General features: G+C 40.9%; 1 protein-coding gene across 2 annotated transcripts; it reads left to right on the top strand.

The window, feature by feature from the left end:
- Nucleotides 1–1,024: 1,024 nt before the first annotated feature.
- snx30 (sorting nexin family member 30) lies at nucleotides 1,025–25,853 on the top strand. Of its 2 annotated transcripts, XM_050052580.1 has the most exons (9): nucleotides 1,025–1,316; nucleotides 7,945–8,163; nucleotides 10,711–10,821; nucleotides 10,929–11,087; nucleotides 11,798–11,987; nucleotides 14,466–14,665; nucleotides 16,970–17,062; nucleotides 17,529–17,681; nucleotides 19,674–25,853. In XM_050052580.1, exons 1-9 carry the CDS (start codon nucleotides 1,194–1,196, stop codon nucleotides 19,749–19,751), a joined length of 1,326 nt encoding a protein of 441 aa, XP_049908537.1. In that variant the 5' UTR covers nucleotides 1,025–1,193; the 3' UTR covers nucleotides 19,752–25,853. The 2 variants fall into 2 exon arrangements, with proteins under 2 accessions (XP_049908537.1, XP_049908538.1); XM_050052581.1 differs by lacking the exon at nucleotides 19,674–25,853 and having other exon boundaries at nucleotides 17,493–17,605.

Here is a 25,853-nt window from a genome sequence, read left to right as displayed (position 1 = left end):
TTCCACAATTTTTTAAATAAAGAGTTTAGTCTCTATACCCATTTATTCAGCCATTTTCTATTAAGTTTGGGCATTAATTACTTTAAAACTTGCAAACAAAACCAAACTTTTCATGCCAGGCTTTTCGAGCCCCCCTCCCTTCAGGTAATCAGTCCCACTTTTCCCACGACTACAGTGCCCCTGTCTCTAGACCTTGAGTAAGGGATGAGCAGTGCAGAGATGTAACCAGGTGCAAGTCCATGCGGTGCTTGAAAACAAATTAGAAATTTAGAATCAATGAGCACTTCAGTCATCACGTGCTTCTCATGTAATTACTTGGTCATGTGCATAAGTTATTTGTTCGAAAGCACAAATTACTATTTCAACAAATAAATACATGAATTAGGTTACTAACTTTTTTTCCAGAGCTTTCAACCACATTGGGGCAACTGTGGTTCAGGAAGTAAAGGTAGATTGTTGCTAATCGGAAGATCTGCAGTTTAATCTCTGGCCCTTCCAGTCCTTGTGTCGACCTTAGGAGCCAGTCAACTTATGGACATGCACATCCACTGGTGTGTGAATGTGACATGTAGCATAAACATGTTTTGAGTGGTCAGGGGACTAGAAAAGCACTATACAAGTGCAAGTCCATTTACCATCTCACGATCTTGCACAGTTAACAATGACAGTGATATCTCAATGGCAAAGAAAAGCCCATCTTTTAACCATGAGATACAGTTGAAAGCCCAGGGGAAAAAGTCAGTAAGTAGACCTTTAGTTGGGAATGTTTTTTTCGTTTCAAAACAGATAATTATTTTGTATTTGTATTAATATTTCATTCATAATTACTGCCTTTTACATGATGTTTTCCTTGTATTTCTTTGTAGTAATGTGGGGAAATAAGCAGGGTTAACAGTGTCAGTAACAAGCTCACTGATCCTCTCAATAGACGATCTTTACAATTTCATTGGTTGCCCGTTGTCACGTGACGCGTGTGTTTATATCCGGGTCCGCGCAGTTAAACTTCCGGAGCTGCGTGGTGGGTGTCAGCTGACAGTTGTGACCAACCAGCGGGTGTAACATCTCAACCGAAGAGACCTGAACGGAGCAAGAAGCCTCCCTGTGTCTCCACCAACCGTTACCAGCCGCGGAGAACCGGACAGCCGTTAAGCACCCCCTCCGACACCCGGTCACGTCTTCCCGCCTCCCGCAGGATGAGTGTCGGCGCTCCGAGAGGCCTGGCCAGCTCGGGGCAGAAGCCCATCGCGGAGATCCTCCACCCGCTGTCCGCCGCCGAGGAGCCGCACTCCGTCACCGTCAACATCGGAGGGGACAAGGTAGGGTCCGCTGGGGCTGCTCCCTCACCGGGTTGACTGATAGGGAACAACCAGGCGACGGGAACAGCACTGCTAACCAAAGTATACTATGTAAACTAACCTGTTTACAGGCTGGCACCAGTGTTTGTGGCTAAACCCATTAAACAAGTGGCAGCAAAGTGATGGAAGTTTAATGGAGATAATGGGATAAACATAAATCAACGCCTTTCCTGGGTAATATTAATTAATTTTTGTCAGTTTGAAGATTTATCACCCATGACTGGAGGTTAAAGTTCAACCTGAGTTGCACTAAATCACTGTTGCATGCATGCAAACCCCCAAAACAGTGTCTTAGCTCCATACAGCATTAAAAACAAGCAGCAGATACATAAAAAAAACAGGCAGAAAATAATCCAAATAATGCACATACATTCACTGATACACACATACTCAAAGGCTACAATGAGTCACATGTTAACACCATTTGAATTAGATCATGTTGCATTACACTGACTCCAGTTTACACCTCTTTTGGTCTCCATTTTCTGTAAAGGGCCCTGACATCATTATCAGCCTCAGCGTGCTGTGTAAACAAGGATGGACCCAGCAAACAAACCACAAAGCTTTTATTCTTCCTGCTGTTGTTTTACATAGAGTCCACACACTTAGCAGCCACTTTGGTTTGCAGTTAATTATTGCCAGTAGGAGATGACGTGATAGGTTAATTTTTCTTATTTCTGAGTAACCAGAGGCAAAAGATCGCACTAATTAAAAATGTGAAGTCTGTAAGAGTCCCTTTGTTTTCGCCCGTCACAGAGGAGCTAATGGTTCAGGTCCCAGTCGACCAATCTGTCAACATGTTTCCATTAAAGTTGATGGACAGTTAGATCACAGGTCTGCGAACAAGTGGTCTCTTTTTGGGGTTGGATTAGATTTTTTTGGAACCATTTCTAACTCTGCATTCTTTACGTTTTTTAACCTGTGCTATTTTCTGCCTATGAGAATGACAAAATCTTGTCTGTAACTTTTTTTTAATGCAGATCCAGTTGCAGATTTAACAATTAGACAGATTCCGTCTTATTAATTTTTTTTAGTGGAAAACAAATCATATATCATCCAACAGAATATACAAACAAAACAACTCAGCTCACAGATCAAACATCTATAAAGTGAAGACACTCAGGAATTACACACTTTAACTAAAATAAATAAAACAAATGACAAGACATGTAAGTCCCACAGTACATAAACCCTCTCATAAGAATACTTGAAATTTCCAATCCAAAAGACATAACAAGACATAAAAGACATCCATGTTGTTTGAAACACATCGTCTTTCGAGTGCAGGATACGTGTCAAATAATCCAAAGACATATATTCAAGTACAACCTTATGCTGCTGTGTTTCAGCCGGAATTCTGTCTGATATCCAGTCAGAGGTACACACTTTCTTGCAGTTTATAGGCTTTACCTTTTAAACTTATAAAAATAAAACCATTTGATATGCAAAGTAGCATGTCTTTTGGATCATTTCTTAGATCAGTGGCGAAGACTTTATTATTTCTTGCCCTATAACATCTCCAAATTTCTGTATCTTCCAGCAAGACCACAAGATTTCTTATTATTAGAATAATTAATTAAGTGTATTGTACCACCATGGATAAATGTGCTATCACTTTGTGTTTCGTCAAGCAATATTTTTCATATGCATCTTGCATAAAATATAATGCTCTGAAGTTATATTATATAGCAACAAGTTGCTGAGGTTTTCGTTTTTTCCTTCCTTTTTTATTTTTTATTCTTCCCGGGGTCCATGTGCAAAAAAAAAAGGCAGGTCACTAATGTACAGAAGCGTATTGCATTCACTTGACAAATAAAAAAAAAAATCTGTTTTACTGAGTAATTTTTTCTGTTTTTCCGAGTATTTTTTTGTTTGTTTATTTTTCGGGGTATTTTTTTCTGTTTTCTCAGAGCAATAGAACAACAGACGCTTTCATTCCTTTCTTGAGAGCTTGATGTAATGGAAGCAAACATGACCCGCTTGTTTAGTTTAATCCAGTTTTACTTTGTTTTTGGTTTGAGACACTGGTAGATACTCTTGTCTTTAAGTCATATAGATGGTGTTATCATTAGTGTGTCGACTTTACGCAGGCACCTTACTCAAGAAAGGAATGAAAGCGTCTGTTGTTCTATTGCTCTCTTAACTCAGAAAAAAATACTCAGAAAAACAGAAAAAATTACCCCGAAAAGCAAAAAAAAAACCCTACGAAAAACAGGAACAAAATTACCACGAAAAACAGAAAAAATTACACCGTAAAACAGAAAAATAAAATATTACTCCAAAAAACAGAAAAAAATACTCAATAAAACTGTTTATTTTTAATTTGTCAAGTGAATGCAATACACTTCCGTACTAATGTACACACAATATTAAACAAACAAATAGATAGATAGATAGATAGATAGATAGATAGATAGATAGATAGATAGATCGTACTTTATTGATCCCAAACTGGGAAATTCTTGTGTTACAGCAAGTAATCAAACAGTACGTGGACAGTAATTTAAACACAAGAAGACAAAAACAGATCAAAATGAAATATATGACACAAAAATAAGTAGTGTTAGATTTTAAAATATACAAGAGAAATACACAGGAATGAAATAAAAATATCAAAATTGCAGGTGTAAAAATAGAAGATCAATTATATTATGACCAGCAGTGCAAAGTAATGGTTGGAAATGACATCACTGACCTGCTGCTATGGTTACGGTCTTAGTTTCTTTACCTGAGAAAGCAAACAAGAATTTCCGGTCGAACAGACTTCTTTGAAAATCTGGAAATTGCAGTTCATGCACAGTTTATTTTTGACTCAGTGCCTCAGTATCGTTCTTATGTTAATATGAGACTTTGGGTCCAACTATTAGACTGCATGCAGTAACAGTCATATCCTTAAACAGAGGTTGGTGCCATTTACTTGGCCCCTTTCAGCTGAGATATTTTGGCAAGTCACAGTAGGCAGAGCACAGGTTTAAATAGTACACTGAATAATAGCTGAGTTCCGTTTAACTGCTTTGGTGTCAGGGTGCTGGTATCATGCATGCTGGCTCTCTGTCACACTGGGATGCTTGAATAGAATGCAGCCATCATTAATGTTATCAGAAACATCTGTGTTTGTCCTGCTCTGACACGTCAAAATGTCTGCCCACATATTTCTCCAAAAAACTGTCCAGTATGTTCAGAAGATTTAAAGGAGCTAGCACACTCTAAAATGCAAAATATGAGCTTTATCGCAGTATTAGCGATAAGTAGAACTTCACATCTGTCAACTCCCATATCACAGCTTCCCAACTTTTCCATGTATTTGAAACAGATCTGCTTCGCCCAGTGTAATATTTTCAGATTCTTCCTCACTGTCTGTCAGGGCTGTACCAAATAGTCTGAAACTTCAGACTCTGTAAGGGTGACATTCAAATTCTGAATCAACATTCAAAGCTGTGCAGCCTTTGTTTGCATCCCTATTCACTAAACCTGATGTTTCTGCACAGTTGCAGATTAAGATTGAGCAACACTAATACTATCAGCATTGTACTATCTGTAGTGTTAGACTCCTGACTGCACAGGATTGTTTCCAACTCATGCCATCCAAACATTTCCACATAGTTACCTAGGTTGCAGCCTCCATCATTTGCACAACGAACTTCTGCACCAGACTTTAATGATAACACTTAAATTTGAAATAATGTTCTCATTTATTTTATTGCCTCGTCTATTGTAGCATAAAGTTGCCATATGTCTAAGGGTGTGACTGTTGGCCTCTTTCAGTGGTCTTCTGTGTTTATATTTGTGCACAACAGCCTCTCTAACCTGTGTTGTTGCTCTTATCGCTGCATAAATGTTTGTTTTTATTTACTAATATTGACTAAAAATTGGCAGCCAACCATTACTCATGAAATATTTATTAACAAAATGATTCAAGAATTCATCTTAAACATTTTAAATGACATCAAAGCACCAATTAGACATCCATTTAAGGGGGAAATAATGTAAGATAATCCCTGTGAAGGTTTTTAAATTCAATTAAATTACATTTTTTAGTCAGAGTTTGCGTCTTTATTAGGAAATGTGTGCACACAACATACTGATTAAAAATTAAAATTAAATTAAAAATTGATTCATAACTATTTGTGTAGGTCGAATATTGCAGTAATAATAATGTGTGGTTGTCACAAAATCCCACAGCACACCCGGATTGGCATCATGGCACACCGCTTGAGAACCACTGGTATATTTCATTGTTATTTTATGCCCTCATTAGTAGAGATGTCCCGATCCGAAATTCGGATCGGTATCGGCCACCGATATTAGCAAAAAAATGTGCACCGGATCGGACTACATGGAAAAATACGGATCCAGAACTCCTATCCAGTTTTTCATTGAGTCCGATCCAGGTTTTCCGGCCAGCCCAGCGCTCCGCGATTCAAGCAGTCCATTCCAGTGACCGCTCCAGCACTTACTATCAATCCACCAGGCCAGCATGCAAACACACAGGAAACAGCAGCACCAGGCTGGCACTGACACTACAAAAATAACTGAAAAGGCGATGTAAAATATGACAGATGTTCAAAACTAATAATTCAAGTTTTTATTGTCTTGAAATGCTCGGTATGGCATTTATATAGTATTTTCCAGGCGTACAAGAATACAAGGCACGTACTTTTTGATAATATGGAGTTGGACTCCAGTACATAAAGAAAAATTAACAAATAAGTCTAGAAAGAAAGAGAAGAACGCTAACTAACAAACAAAAATATGTCACACGTATGTCCCTTAAACATCACTCTACAGGGTCACATAATCACTGAGCAAGTTCATAATTATGTTGGCTTATCCTCCATTTTGATATGAGTCCATAACCAGTCCCAAGGAGATTCTCCTTTCTCCTGGTCGCCATTTATTCTACTGAGCATGCATTTGTAAGATGCTACTTCCACCATTGCACCATCGTAGGATAACTCCACAGACCCCCATTCGATAGCCTCAATAGAAGCCTCACATGTGAAAAATGAATTAGGGTACAGCCCTGTCTGTCGAGGCTACTTTGCCTCGGCCTGGTTGTTCATTCACAGTGGTGTAATGATGCAACGCAACGCAATTATCTGAAGTGTGATTACCAGTGCAGGTTAGGACCACAGTGTAAAAAGTGCTCTCACAACGTCAGCAGCCTGTCCGTGTATGTGTGAGTGTGTGTGTGTGTGTATACAGAAGCAGAGACAGAGTGGTGTGAAAAATTATGTGTGTCTGGTCAGCGTGTGAACTTGCAGAGAGTGTGTGTGTGTGTGTGTGTGTGTGTAGGAGTGAGAGACAGAGGGTAGCACTTCTTGACGCCGGTCAAATTGGAAAGTTGCAACACAGGAGGCGATTAAAAGAAAAAGTGATTCAGGTTGAACATTAGCTGCTTTTTAACTCGCGCCTTAACGTGGACGGAAGTCTGGTGTCCTCACGTGAGGTCAGATGGGGCCCTGGAGGACTCGTGAGAAGTGTTGTCACAAGAACAGGTTGCTGTAGTGAGAGATGTGTGTGTCAGGTTTACTTTCAGGGCCAGTTTTGATGACGCGGCCCTGCTGTCTCTGTGTTTTGCTTACCTTCCTGTAGCGCTGTTTACATTTTAGTCTTTGTTTACACTTAACATTCTGTTGCCTTCAGCCTGCTGCTCGCTAATGTGATTTTCAGAGTCCCGTGTAATTGTGTAGTAATGTATGAATCCTCTGAAATGTGCTTTTTTAATATGTATCCTTGAGAAATGAGATTCGACAGCACCTAGAAATAGAATCAACCACGTCGTTCTCTTCTCTCTAATAATAACGTGTCCAAATCCACAGGTTGTCTCTTCATTTTAGCAGAGGCACTTTCCACAGCCAACACTTTTGTCCAGTTATTTGCCTTTTATAGCTTTTTTTTTTAGCGCTCTTGTTGTTTTTGGATGGAGCCTGCGGGGGAAGTTTGTTGTTTGCTCTCTATTTGCTGCTATAGAAAACACTTGGAAAAACTGAAAGTGTTAGAACGAGTCTGACAGCGTGTGTTTTGCACTGAAACACCCGTGTAAGAGCGTTACCTTCAAATAGTGTATGAATAGTCTTACATCAGTTTGATAGAGATATTTATCGAATCTGTTTTGTGTGGATTAATGCACCAAATGCTTGTTTGTCCAGAAAATAGGCCATTAAAGGCACTTCAGGAAAATGGATCTGTCTATATAAAGTAAAAGTCATCATCTGTTAATGGAAAAAACTCAAACACCAATGGGTTCTTTCAAATATTTGTTCGTTTCGTCAACCTAGAGATGGTATACCTATCCATTGTTGTCCCACAGTTTGATTTTGTCGTACTGGCTGTGGAAATGTATCCCCAATTCCACAAATGCTCCATTCCTCTCCTCTCATCCATCATTCAATTATAGAGACAGCAGTAGTGTCAGATGATGCAGGGTGTGTTCGCAGCCTCGACAACAGCCCCATTGACCGAGAGACACGACTGCATCACCGTCCCCATCCCCATCCCCATCAGCATCAATCTATCAGCCCATTGTTTGCTGCTTTTTCCACATCATCTGAATTTGGTGTCACTATTGTTGTCTCTGTCCACGCAGGAAGTGGGGCTGACCAACGGCACGCCCGTCGAGACGTCAAGTCCCGCCTCCACGTCCTCGCTCTTCAACAGGCTGCAGCTGGACGATGACCTGGAAGCAGATGTGCGGGACCCCTACGCGGACGCTGCAGAGACCCGTGACCTTTTTGTCACGGTCGACGACCCAAAGAAGCACGTCTCCACCATGGAGACCTACATCACCTACAGAGTCTCCACCAAGGTCGGCTATTGGCTGGTGTCATGGTAACACCGTCTACCTGGTTCTCTTTGGGCATTCGGGGTCGTATTAAACCTCTGTCTAATTGGGTCATGGTGGTTGTTTAGCATGTTTTATGCTTGATGTTGCTCCGAACCATTTTTCTGAACATACGGTGAAATTCTCTGCGCCACCTGTAGTAGGTAATCCATCATAGTGAATACACATTAGATCGGCTCATTGTCTGACTAAGGTTTAAGAGTCATCAGTCACTTTGTTGAGGATACTCATGGATAGTTATACTGATGTCACTTGGGAAGACGGACTTCTTAAATACGTTTTTGGTTGCCAGAGCCACTATAGCACACTATATTGAGGCACTACTGCCACACTCTATAGCACATCCTGGAGCTCAAGAGCTCAAACTGGCTGAAGATACTCCTGGCTTTCTTCCTCGTCCTTTCTGTAGAGAGTTGGGTCAAGGGCTTTTGTGGCCTGCCAACTATTCTACCTGCCATTGTCACAACTCTAGAGAGTTTATTCTTGGATGTACAGTTAAGATGTAAGGTTTTATTTTGGGGAGGTCAGTCTCAGAGTCCGTTGGCTATCTGATAAAGATAAGCTTCTGGGGGGCAAAGGGCCAATGTTTTGGGCCAGATATCTGAGCTAAGACATCTCAGCTAATCTCCGTTAGCCTATCACAGGGGTCAGAAACCCTTACTATCCAAAGGTCTCAAATAATCTGCCTGGAGCCGTAGAACATATTCGAGCGTTATGATGCAGTTAACAGTCAGTCAAAATTCGGCCATCAACATTACTAATAGATCTAAATGAGCTACTTTGCAGAGTTGGCGGTAGAGGCAAACATGTCCACACACTGTTAAGTTCTCTATTGTCCTCCAAGACTTTTTAATCTGGAATCCATAGCTAGCTTAGTTTAGCTAGGGAGATCCAAGACAAGCCATCACTATTGAAGTTCGGCAAAATTTATAGGAAAAAGAGATAGGCCATATCATATACATTTAGTTGACGAAATGTAAAAACGTAATTTTATTCAGTGTGTAGGCTATAGGGCTGCACCTGACGATTATTTTCATTGTCGACTAATCTGTCGATTATTTCTTCGATTAGTTGACTAATCATTTCATCGAAAAATGTGTTAAAATGTTGAAAAATGTCGGTCTGTCTCTCACAAACCCCAAAATTATGTCATCTAATGTCTTGTTTCGTACTCATGCCAAAGGGTTTTAGTCCACCGTCGTGGGAGAGTGTGTAAAGCTGCCAATATCTGAACGTAAGAAGCTGCAATAAGAGTATTTTGGGGTACTTTTATAGTACTTTTCAATGAAAAATGACTCAAACCGATTAGACTACTTAAATTAAATGAAAATGTTAAATAATAGCCATTATCAATTTCTATATTATTACTAATTTATTTTTTTGCCAAACCCAGCCATTGGAGAGGGGCGAAAGAGCCACAGGTTGCCTACCCCTGGCCTATCATATCTGCATATAAATGGACATTAATTTAAATAAAGCAAATATGAAGCTAACTCGTCATGCTTTAAGACTCTGCTGCCGTTAGAATGTAATTGGTCAATCTCACTTGGGCCACAAATGGAAACCAGAACACTTCTGATACCAAAATTTTGTCCCGTCATTTACAGATAAGTTTTTATTTTACATCCAGGCTTTGACTGGTGCTCCTTTTTAATTACGTTATCTTGTTGCGTCTTCTTCTCCTGACTGGAGAATTAGCACCACCTTCTACTTATCTTGATGAACCAACCCTCAGCATTCGCTAAACAGCAATGGATGAAAAAGTGCATAAATTTGCATTTTCTGTTGTTGATATCTGAAAATTCTGCAAACATTTGTGCTATCAGTTCAAAGCTAATGTGCCACCTGCAGGAATGGAAAGTAAAAGCAAAGGCACCAATTTGAAACTGCGAACCCGCAGATGTTGCCTCCTGCAGGCAAAGAATGCATCCCAGGCTGATGGAACCAGATGCAGCTTCTGTTAGGAAAACACTTCCTCCAGCTCCCCATAAAAGATTTATACTCCAGCGGGGAGATGTATTCAGTAACTTATGTGGATCTTGTGTTCCATCATGACATCTGTCTGCCAGTAAACACAGCAGCAGGCCTCGGAGCCGCCGCGCTGCCTGACTCAACTTAATTTGCTCTGACTTTCAGCAGGGCCTTTCCGTCGTGTAATGAAAGAAACAGATTCAGGGGGAGACACTGCCAGGAGCCGTCGGGTGGCGTCATGACGACAGTTGCTATGCGCACCATGGTGCCTTGGCTCAGAAGCCGTAGACAAATATCACAGCCTACTATGAGCACAAAGTGTTAATTGAGAGCATGTGGGGGCTGCCATTTAACACTATAGTGTGAAAGAGAGTGTGCGTGTGCAGTGTCAGCTATATTTCAAGGTCAACAAGCATGTACAGTAATCCTGATGTGTGCAGAGACATGTTCCCCCTCCAGTATAATGTGTGCCTGTGATGTGTGTGCTAATGTACTGGCTTTTAGAAGGTGATTTATTGTTTGTGTGTGTTTTTCCTTCAGACAACACGGGTAGAGTTTGACCTACCGGAGTACTGTGTGCGGCGGCGGTACCAGGACTTTGACTGGTTGAGGATCAAGTTGGAGGACAGCCAGCCAACCCACCTCATCCCTGTAGGTCAAATGAGCCACGACGCAGCCTTGTGTCCCACTTGTCATTGAGAAACCCTCTGTTTACATCCTCTGACATCCCATTTCCTCTAATCTCTCCTCATCTGCAGCCGTTGCCAGAGAAGTTCGTGATGAAGGGCGTGGTCGATCGTTTTTCGGAAGAGTTCGTGGAGACGCGGATGAAGGCTCTGGACAAGTTCCTGAAGCGAGTCGCCGACCACCCCGTCCTCTCCTTCAACCCACATCTAAACGCTTTCCTAACTGCCAAGGTGAGAGAACACAAGGGGTGGAAAGTTCACTATTTGACTTTGTGGGACAGGAAAAAAAAGATTGCTCAACATGATCAACACACAGATGAATTCAGGTCAGTCAGGCAAACCAACAGAGCTTTTTTGTGTCACATGCTTGTGTGCAATTCACTGTGTTATATTGCGTGTCATTACGCAAAATGTAATCTCAGCAGCTATCTGTCAGTAAAGTGCAGTACCACAAAACACACAGCTTTTGCTTGCGTGCGTGCGTGCGTGCGTGCGTGCGTGCGTGCGTGCGTGTGTGTTTTCTCCAGATCTGCCATCAGTCACAATTTTTGTCTCTAAGTAGCTGAGACACAAGACAAGACTTTATTGATCCCTGTGGGGAAATGAGGTTGTTGCAGCAGTAAAATAATTGGACTCGGTAAAAGAAAGTGGAGCATAAGCATAACATCGACAGTGTCACACCGGTGATAAAATAAACAACCAAAGTAGCTGTAGGGTTCCTTTAAACATGCATGTGACAATTTCAGCCCGTCAGGTACGAGAGACGAACAGAATATTAACATTTTTGGATTAGATTGTATTATTTACTTACAAAATATGAATAGAAAACTGGTCATGTCTGTGTTTGAGTATCACAAGGTCCATGTTTTATTCCTGTTTGTCGATTCATACCTGTGTACTGTGATTCTCAATGTCGGGGCCTGTTGTCACTGTGTCTGCAGGACCTGAACAAGCGTCAGGGTCTGGCCCTGCTGACCAAAGTAGGCGAGTCAGTGAAGCACGTGGCCGGAGGCTACAAGCTGCGGGCGCGGCCGCCGGAGTTCTGCGCCATGGGAGAATACCTGGACACCTTCAGCCAGAAACTGGGAACCATCGACCGCATCGCTCAGAGGATCCTCAAGGAGCAGTCAGGTTAGGAGACCAATGATGATGAAATGACCTGTATCGGCTGGTTGGTATTGTTTTTTGGCATTGTTTGGCATTTTTGCCTTTATTGGACACTTGTTATCATAGGGACCAATGGGAAACATGGGCCTAGACAGAGATAGAGGGGTATAACATGCAACAAAAGACCCGTTTCCACCGATAAGTACAGTTACAGCTCAGTTCGGTACGCCCCCCCCTCTGTTGGGGTACCTAGCACACAGATCTGGTACAAAAAGGTGGCTGGATTTGAGGCTCATGTAACCACTGTTCATACCGTGGAGAGTTTTACATACATTAGCAAACTGTAACTATGAAAAGTAATGATGTTTTGCTGCCTCTAACAGCAGCTGGAGTCTGACGAAAAAATAACTTAATTCACTGGGCCGACTGCCAGCGACTTTTAAGGTGGAACGTTAACTTGTAATGTTACTCCATGCATGAGTTGATGACGTGAATCCATCAGCACACCTTAAAGTTCTATGTAACAACTTTGACCATTACTTTAGTTTTTATTGTCTCTCTTGGGTTATGTGAATGGCATATATTCTAATCCTCACTCGGAGAAAAAAAAGGGTCGCGGAGTGTCATTCCTGTAGGCTCCTGCAACACTAAACCCCTGCACTTGCATAAGAGTAACTAAATAAACAAACCTGCTATTTTTAAATATCCCATGGAGAGAGACTCTCACTGCAGCCTGTTTTATTTTGTACAAAAAATGTGGGCATGCAGTCTCGTTCTGTGGACGATAAACTAGGTGCAGACCGGTGAAGAGCCAGGAAACACAGCAGATGCTTGACAGAGCAGTGAGTGACAACAACCCCACCCACATTTCAGAGTACTGTTTGTGGTGGAAACCCTAGGGTCTAGGTACCATGTCTGAAGGGTTACTTTTGGTTCCAAAGGTACCATACTGAAAGTATTTGGTGGAAACAGGGCTAAAGGTCCAATACTACTAAGTCATCCTTTACATGTTATAGAGAACCCAGCAGGCTTGCAGATGGTTATAAACCAGTTTATTGATTCATTATAATTTGACAATAAAGAGAGGGCTTTCCGTATAGACTCATACAAAAGTTATCACTTATGATCGACTACAAGTGTGGAGGTATATATATCTGCATAGACCTCTGCCTGTGTATGCCTTTTGTCTTTGTAAATTGCTGTATTCGGGATGATGGTGGGCACAGTGTGCAGGTGAGGTCGGGACTCTTAAAAGGTAGTGACCAGGTGCCAGGCAGTAAGTGTCAGAAAACCCCCCAAAAAACCCTGCAAACATAGTGCACTAAAATGAAACTGGGGTTGGCTTTCACTTTCACTGGAGTTGTTTACAGACAGTAACCAACATGTCCTGTATAGTATGCCTTTAACAAATGAGAAATTATTCCATTAAAATCATACTTAAAAGGTGTATAAATGAGCAACATCAAGCAATCAGTAACTGGATAAATTGGAATTATATTCAGTGTGAAAAAGAGAAATAAAAAGCTGAGTTCTGAAATGATTTTAACTGCACAGGTGTCTCCCTTTCTTCCTCTTCTATTTACTGACTCTGTTATTGACACAGAGCATTATGCTGGTACACATAAGCCCTGGGATGTAACAAACATTTCCAGTAGCGAGAGAGCAAAAGCCACTTCTTCATAATTTCTTCTTCCAGACGTGTATTTGAGGCACCAGGAAGCAACATTTTGAAACAGCTGTGTGTGCTGCTTGCAACATGCCCTCAAATAATACCCTCTATTTTCTGTTTCTTCTCTTAGTGGACTACTTCCTGCTAGCTTTCTGTATGTGCTACATTGTGGTTGTGGTTAGTTTATGTCATGCAGTGTTCAGTCGTCAGCTGGGTGGCTAACACTAGCTTGTGTGCAGTATTGATTCACTGGCGTTAGTGTTTGGTTGGAGAAAAACCCACAGCCTGTGGCCTTGAGGGTGCACGGTTGATAAGTGCAGGCCTAACTCATGCATGACAAGTGATCCTGTAAATACCTGACATCTGCCGTGTGAAATGCTCCTTGTCACCATCTGTTCGGGCTGTGGGTGTGTTGCAGTGTGTGGCCTGAGAGTCTGCAGCGTAAACCAAAGGTCCTTGTTTCCATATTGGAGGAGATAAGATGGAAGCTCGGGGAGCTGTAGATAATAAAGGCCTACGAGCTGACAGAGTGTGTGGAAAAGAAAATGCCTCGCATGCTTGACTCAGCGTTTAGCCATCACCCACCCATGTGTAATTTACAAATATAGATTTTGCAATTGAACTCGTCGATCTCTCCGTATCGCCTGTGAGGAAAGAAAAAAAACTTCTGCTTTGATGTTGTTACAGAATATTAGCTGCTCAAACTTAAAATCTAGAAACAGAGAATCCAAGAAGTCTAAAAATTCAGCAGACATTCAACTGAAAAAGGAAAAAAGAAAGTGTACTGTTTGTCTGTTTAATCACCTCTTTGTTTTCCTTTTACCCATCACCAGAGTACCTGACAGAGCTGCGTGAGTACGGCACAGTGTACTCCAGCTGGGTGGGGTCGGAGGATGAGCTGCGGCGCCCCCTGGAGGGCGTGGCCGGGTGCGTGACGACGTGCTGCTCAGCGCTGGATGACCTGAGTGAGAACATGACCCAGGACTTCCTGCCCGTACTCAGAGAGTATGTCCTCTACATAGAGTCCATGAAGGTGAGAGGGACGAGGGACGTCGTACAGGACGTCTTTTGTTTGTTTGCAGGTCCTAAAAAGTCTTAAATTTAATTTTATAAATTATAGGCCTTAAAGGGATAGTGCACCCAAAAATGAAAATTCAGCCATTAACTACTCACCCTCATGCCGCGGGAGGCTCAGGTGAAGTTTTAGAGTCCTCACAACACTTGCGGAGATCCGAGGGGGGAGTGGGTAGCAGCACAACTGCACACCTAATGGCTGACGCCGCCCCAGATTAAAACGTCCAAAAACACATAATTGAAACCACAAAATATCTCCATACTGCTCGTCCGTAGTGATCCAAGTGTCCTGAAGCCCCAACATAAAAAGTTGTTTGGAAAAACTTCGTTTGAACTCTGTTTTTAGCCTCATTGTAGCCTGTAGCTCTAACTGCCTCTCTGTACACAGTGCTCACGTGTGCGCACATGCGTGCAAGACCAGCGAAAGCACGTGAATACACATGGAGGCAGTGCCAATGGCTCATGGTCTCGTGCAAGCGCACACACGTCAGCCCTATCCCTTTTATAGCAATTGAATAGTTGTAAATTTGAATTTGTGACCTCTTAATTGCCACAAACATTTAATCTAATTTTATTTATCCATCTATTTATTGTTTGTCAAAATGATTAAAGCTCATCTGCATAAAAGTCCACATTTATAATGTTACAAATCTTTCAACCTACCATTGAACCTGATACTGTCTTTTAACTTTATACTTGCACTTACCTGTTGACAAAATGTAGATTACCTAACTCATTCTGTAGATCCATTGATCCATATTCCCACATAAAATCTTCGTCTGGATATGGCCACATACATAAATCTTACCTTTTCTGCTTACCTGAAATGCTTTAATACGACAAAAATATGTATCGTCCAAAAATCAGTTTTATATTCGGTTAAAAATTTATGTTGAAAAGGTCTTAAAAAGCATCAAATTTAAGGGTCTGATACCTTTAGACACCTTGGTTTGTTGTAAGAGAGCTGGCTACAGAATAGCAAGTCAGCTTTGTGGCCCTAGTGGCCGGCTGCAGTACTGCAACAAAAAATCCCCTCATAGACTTCCATCATGAAAAATAAAGAGAAAATTATTTTTTGATTTATAGTAATAAAAAAATCAGAGTAAATGCTTAATCAATGCCAAACACAAACACACACATGCACTGTGTCCCAGGTCCATACCACATACTAATTCTATTCAGTTTGCACTGCATACTAATCATCAAAGAATACTGTTTTCTATAAAAGTTGGGACACTGTCTAGAGTGTAAATAAAACACAATGTGATCATTTTCCGATCCTTTTTTTTTCTGACATGTATTCAATTGAAAACAATACAAAGACAAGATAATTAATGTTCTACCTCATCAGGTTCCCTTATTTTGGTAAATATGTGCTTATTCTAAATTTCTTGCCAGAAAAAAGTTGGATCAGTGATGGGAAAGAGTTGCATTTTCAAAACTTCAACAATCAGTGTCCTCAGTTCCCAACAATGATTGAGTGTTATTGAAAGAAAAGGTGATGTAACACAGTGGCTGACATGCCGCTTCCCTCTTTTGGAACGTGTTGCAGGCATCAAAATAAGTGTATATTTACAAAAACTATAATGTTTATCAGTTTGAACATTAAATATCTTGTCTATATAGGGATTGTTTTTTCAGTTATATTACTATACTATAAATATATTTACATTTTACATAGTGTCTTTTTTGGAGACGGGGTTGTACAAAAAAAGCCCCCAGTGTACCTCACCATTTTATAGTAACAGGAAATGATACATGACACTGGGCGTCGATCAAACTGTCACAGACAAATAAGCATCAAAATGTTTTTCCTTATGATTTAAACCTGTTTTTTTGTTGTTTGTTTCCAAGGGATTTATGAGCTGTTTCACCAACAATTTGTTTCCTTTGTGCATCACATTGCAGGAGAATAGTGGGCATCAACACCACATTCACAAATTGCCCAGATTCATTTTGTACACTCTTATAGTTTGAGTATTCTTCAGTCTGCAGTGTGAACTTACTACATACAAAAAGTCTGATTAGAGTTAGTGTGCATTGTGAATTTCGGACACAGCTGCAGACTGAGCCACCTTTGACCCTGAATCGAGGAAGTAGCATCTGAAAATCTGCGTGTGTCACGTCCTGCACTCACAGAGCTCCTGAATCAGCATCTCTCTTTCTGTTTAACTTTGTCTCTCTTTTAGAAACATTTCAGTATCAGTAAACGTCACACAAACTGTGCAAAATAAAACAAGTGATGTTTTCTGGTTGATTACAGAATGTTTTGAGGAAGCGAGACCAGAGCCAGGCGGAGTACGAGGGCCGACTAGAAGCAGCCATATTGCGCAAACAGGAGGACAGCAGGACGCCAGTAAGCCTCCTCCTTCCTCTCATCTGAGTCTGAGGCTCCTTTCACACACTCAGGCCTTAAAAGTTGCTGTGTTCACTGTTGCCAGTTCCGGGAGTGTCTGTTTTCCTGAAGTTCAGTTTTACTCTCTGTAATGATTTTAAGAATTATCTTACAGAACAACAGAGGTTAATCTTTTTCAGAATAAGTGGAAAAATACTGTGAACAATCTCTTAAAATAAAATCCTTCATTGCTGATAGGAATATATTTTGTTCATATGCCATACTAACACCACAAAGAAAGAATCTCAGAATTTTAGAGGGAAAAATAAAAGTCTTTTCTCGCTCTCTGATATTTCTCTAATAAAGCCCTTCTCTCCAAAACTCCTGCACCGCCCACACCCCCTCTGGCTGTAGCCCTGTAACCTGTAGTCTTGCATTATGTCCCCTGAAGGCCACTGTAGCTGTAGTTTCCTCTCTCTTGCCGTAGATGCCGGCAGAGGTGGAGAAATGCCAGGACAAAGTGGAGTGTTTCAATGCCGACCTGAAGGCAGACTGGGAGCGTTGGCAGAGCAACAAGAGACAAGACTTCAAACAGCTTCTCACCGGCATGGCCGACAAAAACATCAACCACTATGAAAAGGTGCGTAGGCTGCTGTAAAGCTCTGTGTTTTGACTTTAAAACCATGCAGTAGCGTGGAATTTAGATCTCTGTGAGAAGATCGAGTCGGCTTGTTTCATTGATCAAAACATTAGCAAGATGACATTTTCCTTAAGTTGTCATCACACAACTGAGTTTTTGCATCAACTGTTTTAAGCATGGTGACTGGGTCTGTACTATACCAGTGAAAGTATCACGGTTCTGAGTAGTATCACGATACCACAGCAAAAATGAGGCAGATGTCAAAAATGAGGCAGATGTGCCTTTTGTCATTTATAAAAAGATAAATCACTTTTCTATTATACATCACTGATATTTCAATGGAATAAATTACTTATTCATACTTCAAAAACAGCATCAATAAGTGATGAACATAGGGGAGATCAAAATAAAATAAATAAATAATCAACCAGCCACCCTCCTCCCCTGACAAGTAAAGAACAGTCCCTTCATAAGTAAAGAACAGTCCCTTCAGTGCGGTGAGGTTTGTGGGCCGTTACCTGCCACAAGGAGAGAAATGTGAACGGCTTGTTTCCCCTCTGACACGTCACATACCTGTGTGCCGCCACGGCTCGGCTGTTCAGTCACATACCTGTGTGCCGCCACGGCTCGGCTGTTCAGGTATTTCTGGGCAGTCATGACACCGACGAAAGAGGAAATTATTGGACCTGAAGCCGGGCTTCTCAGTCGCCAGTAAACCGCGTTATCTTGCGGTGGCCATAGTGCTCCGCCGTATTCCTGTTTGTGACCCCCGTTCAACCCAAAACCGGCAAGATTCGCCTTTCGTTTCTGCTGCTGGTTGAAATCTACTCGCACAGCGTGCTCCTGAATGATTTCTTTTGCTCGCACAAAACTATTTTTAGTCGCAAATGCGAGTAAAATGCTCACACCGTAGAGCTCTGTTGAAAACAAATCACTGTAGCATATATAAACAAATCTAACCTACAAGTAAAAATAAATAAATAATAACTTTCACTGCTTAAAGATACTCAATAGCTCAGCTAATACCTGACATGTCACTGGAAAACAAACCACTGCAGCAGCATATTGAGTGCCTGGTGGCCAGCGCGCGCTGTTATTGTTCGGCGCGCGCACTCACCCTCTTGCGATTGGACTTTGAACTTATCCCACAGTAGTGGTACTGTGAGGTACCATAGTACTACGGTACTCCAACATGATGGTATCATATGTACCGTGGAGTTTTAGTACTGTGGTCTACCGTTGGTACCAGTATACCATGCAACACTAATAACAATTCTGTCTCTACTTTATACTCACACTTAACTTGTTGCCAAATGTGTTTCTACATAAAAATCTGCCTCTATACGGGACCAGTAACCTTTATACTCACCTGCGGTGCTTGAATGAGAAAAAGATTTGTCCAAAATGTTTAAATTGGGTCAAAATTTATCCTGTAAAGGTCTTATAGTCATTATATTTAAGGGTGCTTTCACACCTAGAGTTGTCTTGCAGACCAGACAAAATGCCAGCAAGAGAAAGCTGCTCTTGATTGGTCAGAATTAGCATGCGTCAACCATATTTCAGATAACAGGTCCACAGTGAAGACATAGTAATACGTCAGTACTGTTGAATAATCTAGTTTGTGTAGCAAGCTGAGCTTTTGGGGCCAGATCCATTAGAGGTGAGCTGAAATAAGCTGTCAGTTGTTGACCTTTTATTTATCTGGGGTAGATTCACTGAACACGAGGGCTCTTTAGCAGAAACACCCTGTTCACACTGACAGTCACAGACATTCACATTTAAAGTTGTCCAATACAACAACAAATGAGGTAAATTCATTGTTTAAGGGAGGAGCAAAGGACGTCTTACTAGTGACCTTGAAGCTGCCAGTGCTTAAATATCTTGTATAATAATAATTATGTAACACTGCTCTCCCTTTGTCTCTGCTTCTTTCCCTTCCACCTCCTTCTCCCCCTTCGCTGACTGACTTCATCCATCTCCACCCCTCCGCAGTGCCAGGCGGCGTGGGAGTCACTCATAACTCTTCTCCAGGACAAACAGACTGAGGACAAAACGAGCGAGACGAACTGAAACACCTCCTCATGTCTCTGCCCCGTATCTCTCTCCCTCTCAGTATAACACACTCTCTCATGCCAAGGAAAAGGACCAACCGGGGCGGCAGATAGGAACTGCTGGACTTTGCCCCCCCCCCGTTCTCCTGTGAGATGGAGAGGAGTTGTCTCTCTCGGAGATTTGACCTGTGAAGGAGGTAACAAATGGTACATTCAAGGACAGCTGGGAAAGAGGAGAGACCTACTATGTACAGACATTTTCCTTTTGTTTTTTTTGTTCTTTGTTTGTCGTTGTTCCTATTGACTTTTTCTACTTCATATTTCAAATTAACAGTTGGTTGCCAATGCTGCTTGTGTTTATTTAACCGCGGTCTCTGAGAGGCGCGTTTTCTGTCTGTTCTCTCTGTTCACATCGAGCCAGACGTGAAGGATACCTCCTCAGCATTGCAGGAAAGGGATACGATCATTATATTTCGCATGAAGTATTCAGAGCATCCCAGACATATTTTTATTTTCTGTCAGGTTGCAAAAGCCTCTGAAAATGTAACACTGAAACAAGACTCGTAAATTGGAATCCAACGTCTTAAAATTAATTTAAAGGACCATACCTGTTATTTTTGCATGTTTATGCCCATAATCTTGCCATTACTGCTAACCATTTTCCAGAAGTTCATACACTTTACAGCGTTCCTATTTTCCCTTCAGCCATTATTATCATTAACATATTAAAATCAGCTTGAAAAAAGCCGTGGCATCAGAGCTTGGCATCAGCACAGCCTTGTGTTCAACCAGAAGTTACACACAGGCAGAGAAAACGCAGGAGGTGTAGCAACAGATGTCAAAACGAGACGTTATTAAAAGCCACCGATCATTCGTCAAAGGGAAACTTTAGGATGTTTTTATAATCCACATCCTTACAGAGAAATAGACAGCTCAATAGACATGTTGAGTAATGTTGAGCTTCATCAGGAAAGTGATTTTGTTGGAGGTCATTTTGTTTTTTAAGCAGAGATACACAGAAGAGTTGGTCATACGGTTGTGTTTCCAGTGCAGTCTAGCAGCACCACCTGGTGGTTAAGACGATAACTTCATTCTGGTGGCTTCAACGTGTGCTACTTCTGCTGGTTCCTCTTGCTATCAAGTTGTTTTTTGTACCATGTCCATTTATACCTGCTGAAGGGATGTCACCTCTATTCTTCAAGCAAAAGCTCTAACTCAGTTTGAGGATGCCAAATGGTGCAAGAGGCAGATTTACCCAGTGAAAAGCTCACAGAGGGAATTGAAGGTGTAATTTATTATCTTAAAACGAATGAAAGCAATCAGGTGTAGAGTCAAATGTTATTTTCTTGTAGTAATCTGAAAGAAACAAACACTGCATTGGGAGCATGTGGCATTATTGCACCCCATTAACAAAATCTGTGTTGCTTTTTAAGAACAGTGGCGCTCAAAGGCTGGATATGATCCAAAATATTTAGAAAGGAGTTGAGTTAGGAGCTGTCAGGTGAGCATCTGTTCAAGTTGGAGTTCGTGAAGCTCTTACACATGTCAATGCTGCGGGCCTACAGAGGAAAACAGAGCACCGAGGCTTCTGGGAAATCTCGGCTGTGTCATGTAAGCATCTGAGGAATTGGTTAAACCAGTGCTCAAAGGAGTATTATGTAGGTCAGAGCTAGAAATTGCAAAAACTCCATTCCGAGTGAGACACGGTGTCTCACTCGGAATGGAGTTTTTGCAATTTAAAAACCATAGCTTTTAAATTAAAGCATGTACTGCACATGATTTAATTTAAAAGCTATGGTTTGTTTTAATGACCCAGTAATGTGGAAATCATTTGCCGTTTACTTCTCTTAACCCCTCTGACTGATCAGTGTGACAATGTGACCTCCTCTGCTCAGCTGTGACTCATGGGAAACATTTGTTCCCCCATTTCAGATGCAGTAGTGCAGCAGCACGTACGACCAACAGCAGTTTTGCATCACACTTGTTTTGCCCTCGACATGTTGCTGATGTGGCGTTGCCTGAAAGGAAGAATCCACCCTGAGAGATTCTGTTAGACGTCAATGCGTAACCTTATGTTGAACCAGCTTTATTGAGCCATTTCTGACTTTTTGACCACAGAGCAGAGATGCAGCGTGCTGAGTTTGTAATGCTGTGCCGGCTCATTTGAATATCCTTATTTTTATCCGACCTCAGCCGCACTGCTAGCTCATTACACTCAGCATAAAGTAGCAAAAAAACCCACCAGTGATGACTTGGGTCAGTGACATCATCCCAGAATGTTTTTTACAAAGACACTGATTTTGTCTCTTGCTCATTTGTGGCGCAGATCCCGCTGTGTTGTAGCCTCATAAACAGGCCATAACTTTATTTCTTCAACAAATGTAATCATTATTTTTGTTTGATAAAGAGTTTGTTTTGCGTAATTTTATTTATTTCAGGAAGCTGAAATAATTACGTTTCATTTCTACGTTCTGAGAGGCTCCTATGTTTTTATTTCTTTTAAATGCCCTGTAGTCAGATTGTCTTTGAATGGTCTTTGTCCTGTTTTATAGGCTGATGTCACATTACTGAGCCTGCTATCAGTGTAGCCAAATGCGAGTGCGATAAGAGAGCGACGAGATGAAGTAACTGTGGCTGCTTGCAAACTGGTTTAAGTACTCTGTCAGTTCTCTTTATGTCCGTCCGTCATATTTCCCCTTTGAGTTTTTAAAGCACGAAGCAGCTACTGTTCTAACGACCAGAAGTCAGCGAGGTGACATATAACAGTTTTTATTTGGGCATGTTGAATGCAGCTAGTAAGATGGAGAGAAGCTTTCTGAGTCACTGTGGTCAGTCAGTGTCGAGGCAGCCACATGGGACAGAACTACAGATGCACTGATGCTAAATTATCTGTATCTTAGGGGCTGTGCACTATAATAATATGATATTGTAGGGTTGACTACTGGTGCTTTCACAAAATATCGATACAAGAGATTTTGATTAATAATCAACAGTCTGGTAAGTTCAGAAAATGACATTACTGTAATGCAGCCTTTAAAACCAGGAAAAGACAAACCTTATGATTTTACGATATCCAGAATCTAAGATGATATCTATCCAGAGTATGAATATATCGTCCAGCCATATTGTATCTATTTCGAAATATTAGAATTCACTATGAAGAACCAGGGGTGTTTAGAAATTAAAACAGAGCTTCTGTATCATCTGTTGCTCACACACAAACTGTAGAGGACCTCCATTTTTATCCCCAAATACTGCTTTAAATTAGCAGTTCCACTATAATTTTAAGTTTTTTCTTATTTTCTGAGTTCTATCATTTTTGTGTTAATTGCCATAACCTACATGAACATGCAGCAACATTAAAGAAATTTTAGAAATGGTTTATCCGGACCTCACAGATTGAGTCAATGTTATTCATTTAGCAACAGCAGGAATTCAGGAAAGGCAATGCACTTTCTGTTTTTCGCAAGTACATTTCGTATTTTTTTTTTTTTTGTGGGGGTTAAAAAAAAAAAAAACGCCTGTAGAGTCTTTGACCAGTAGCTGCACTATGGAGCAGTGTTTTTGTGTTGTGTGGAAACACACTAGGCTTGAGCAGTATCACGGTACTACGGTATATCAGGGCATTTAGAAATCCTGGCGGTATGATTTTCAATATTGTTCAAAATACAGACGCTCTTTGTACTCGTATGAAAATGCTTTTTTGAGAATGGATTGTATGTAGTGCACATAATGTGCCACCAGAGGTCAGTCTCTGCTCGTGGAACAGGCCGCCGAGCTAACAGACATAACGACTAGGGATAATGTTACAGGACTGTGAACGGTTGGCTAGCAGCAACAGAAAGAGGATGCAAAAAAGCTTGCATATTTTTACATTTAACTTGATAAATTCAGGGACTACTTCCAAATTTACCGAGCCGATTCTGAATTTACCGATCCAAACTTATCAATCCGAGTTTACCATCCTCAAAAAATGCTTTTTTTTTTTTTAGGATGAATTGTATGTAGTACACAAAATGTGCCTCTAGAGGTCAGTCTCTACTGGTGCAATAGGCAGCTGAACTGACAGACATGGCGACTAGGGATGACGTAACAGGACTGTAAAAAGTTGGCAAGCAACATCAGAGACAAAAAGCCTGCATATTTTTACATCTAACTCGGTAAATTCGGGTGATATTTCCAATTTTTCCTGATTTACCGATCCGGATTTACCGTCCTCACAAAAGCATGTTTTGAGGCTTGCATGTAGTACACATCATGCACCACCAGAGGTCAGTCTCTACTGGTGGAACAGGTAGCTGAGCGGACAGACATAGCATCAAGGGATTACATTACAGGACTGTAAACAGTAATTCAGGGTTACTATTATTTTGACCAAACCAGTGCTGGTGATTGCTAGAGAAGTGGGCTAGATAACTAGACGACGAACAAGACTAATGACGTTTTAAAGTAATATATATTTGTTTGTGTTGAGTATGAATGAAGTGTTTTCTGATAAGTTAAAAAGGCAGTTAAGGTAGTTCTAGTCCAGTGAATAAGAGAAACTTAAATTCATAAGGTGTACGGTTGTATTTCTCGGTTTAAGTGGGAAAAGCTAAGAGAGCGTGGGGACGTAGCAAACTTGCTGGTCGGGGGTGGAGGTGCAGATAGAGAGCGCTGCACACAAATGTTGTCATATAATGTAAACCCTGGTTGTATTTTAAGAGGGTATGAAAATATGGATACCGTCCAAGCCTAAAAGTCACGTTTGGTACAAGCAAACTCCAATAGGCACTTTTTTAATCAGATTTTTTTTTTAAATCAGACTGTAAAGTTTTACATTTCAAAATCTGTTTACATATTGGCACTGTGGAAGTGGCATCTATCTTTATTTCCACCGTTTTTCCAACAGTAGCTACTGTTCACTGTACTCTAAATAAATTTAATATATTTACTTGATAAAGAGTTACTGAATAGGAGATGTAGCAGACATGCTCTGATAGGCCATAAAAAACAACTCTGATCACTCTTTCCTTTTAGTTCTGTTTTATTTACTGGATCAGATCGGCGTGTTTGTTTCCTGCTGAGCGCTGTGAATCCCAGTGATTTTTTTAGAGGCATCAGTGCATCTGTAGACTTTTCTGGTGTAGATGAAGTAACTCATTGAAGTAACCTGACTTGAGCATGAACAGGTTTTGGGATCATTCAGACTTGATTTGAAATGTCTCTTTGCTTTAATGACAATATACTGTATATCCAATATACCCCGATGTGCAGCTGAATTATAAGGTACAGCTGAGTCTATTTTTGTATAGAAGAAACAGGTGATTATTGTTGGGTTTCAAATGAGTATGTGGAGATTACATATTAGAAGGGGTTCTTGATTTGTACATCTTGCATAACCAAAAACATGACAGTTTAACTTCTTATTTTTGGTGCTTATTGGAACCCCAACATTATCTCTCTGATGAATTAACTTCTTACTCATAGCCATTGTAAAATCTGCATCTTATACTGTGTGCCTGCTGATTTATGTTTGCACTATATATGTAGCTCAGACCCCTGGCAGATACGTCTGCTGAAAACAAATCAAACAAAGAATTAATTAGCTTTCTTTCAGTTGCCAAAAATGCCAATTAATAGGCCATGGTTCTCTAATGAAAAGGAAGGCATCGTCTGCAAAGCTGATTCAAGTTAAATCCCCAAACAGGGATGATGACGGCTGTCCCTGTACAAGCCTATAAAGAAGGGAGAGGAAGGGGAGACAGTTTTTGTTTTTCTTTAATGTACAAATCAAATGTTTCTAAGCCAAATGTCCCCATCTTTTCCTCCCGTCTTCGATTCACACGTGAAGAGAAAAATCTGATTCGCAGTGCAGGATTAACCAGATCAATCAAACCTGCACGAAAGGTTAAAAGTCAGACGACTTACGAATGTGTGAATCCAGCTTCTGTCTATTTTTGCTCCTTCCCAGTGTGTACTGTTTACGTTCAGTCCTCATTGTAAATTTGGATGTGAATAACATCTTGTTGTAATTATAGATAAGCTTGTATATTGATGTCGTTTTGATGCAATTTATCTTTACCTCAAAAGATTTTTTTGGATATATTGGACCAATAATAAAAAGAAAGAATGCCTTTGA

This window comes from Epinephelus moara, chromosome 9 (genome assembly GCF_006386435.1).
Source record: "Epinephelus moara isolate mb chromosome 9, YSFRI_EMoa_1.0, whole genome shotgun sequence".
NCBI classification, from domain to species: Eukaryota; Metazoa; Chordata; class Actinopteri; order Perciformes; family Serranidae; genus Epinephelus; species Epinephelus moara.
The sequence above is the reverse complement of the archived record's forward strand: the minus strand, read 5'-3'. Positions and strand labels throughout refer to the sequence as shown.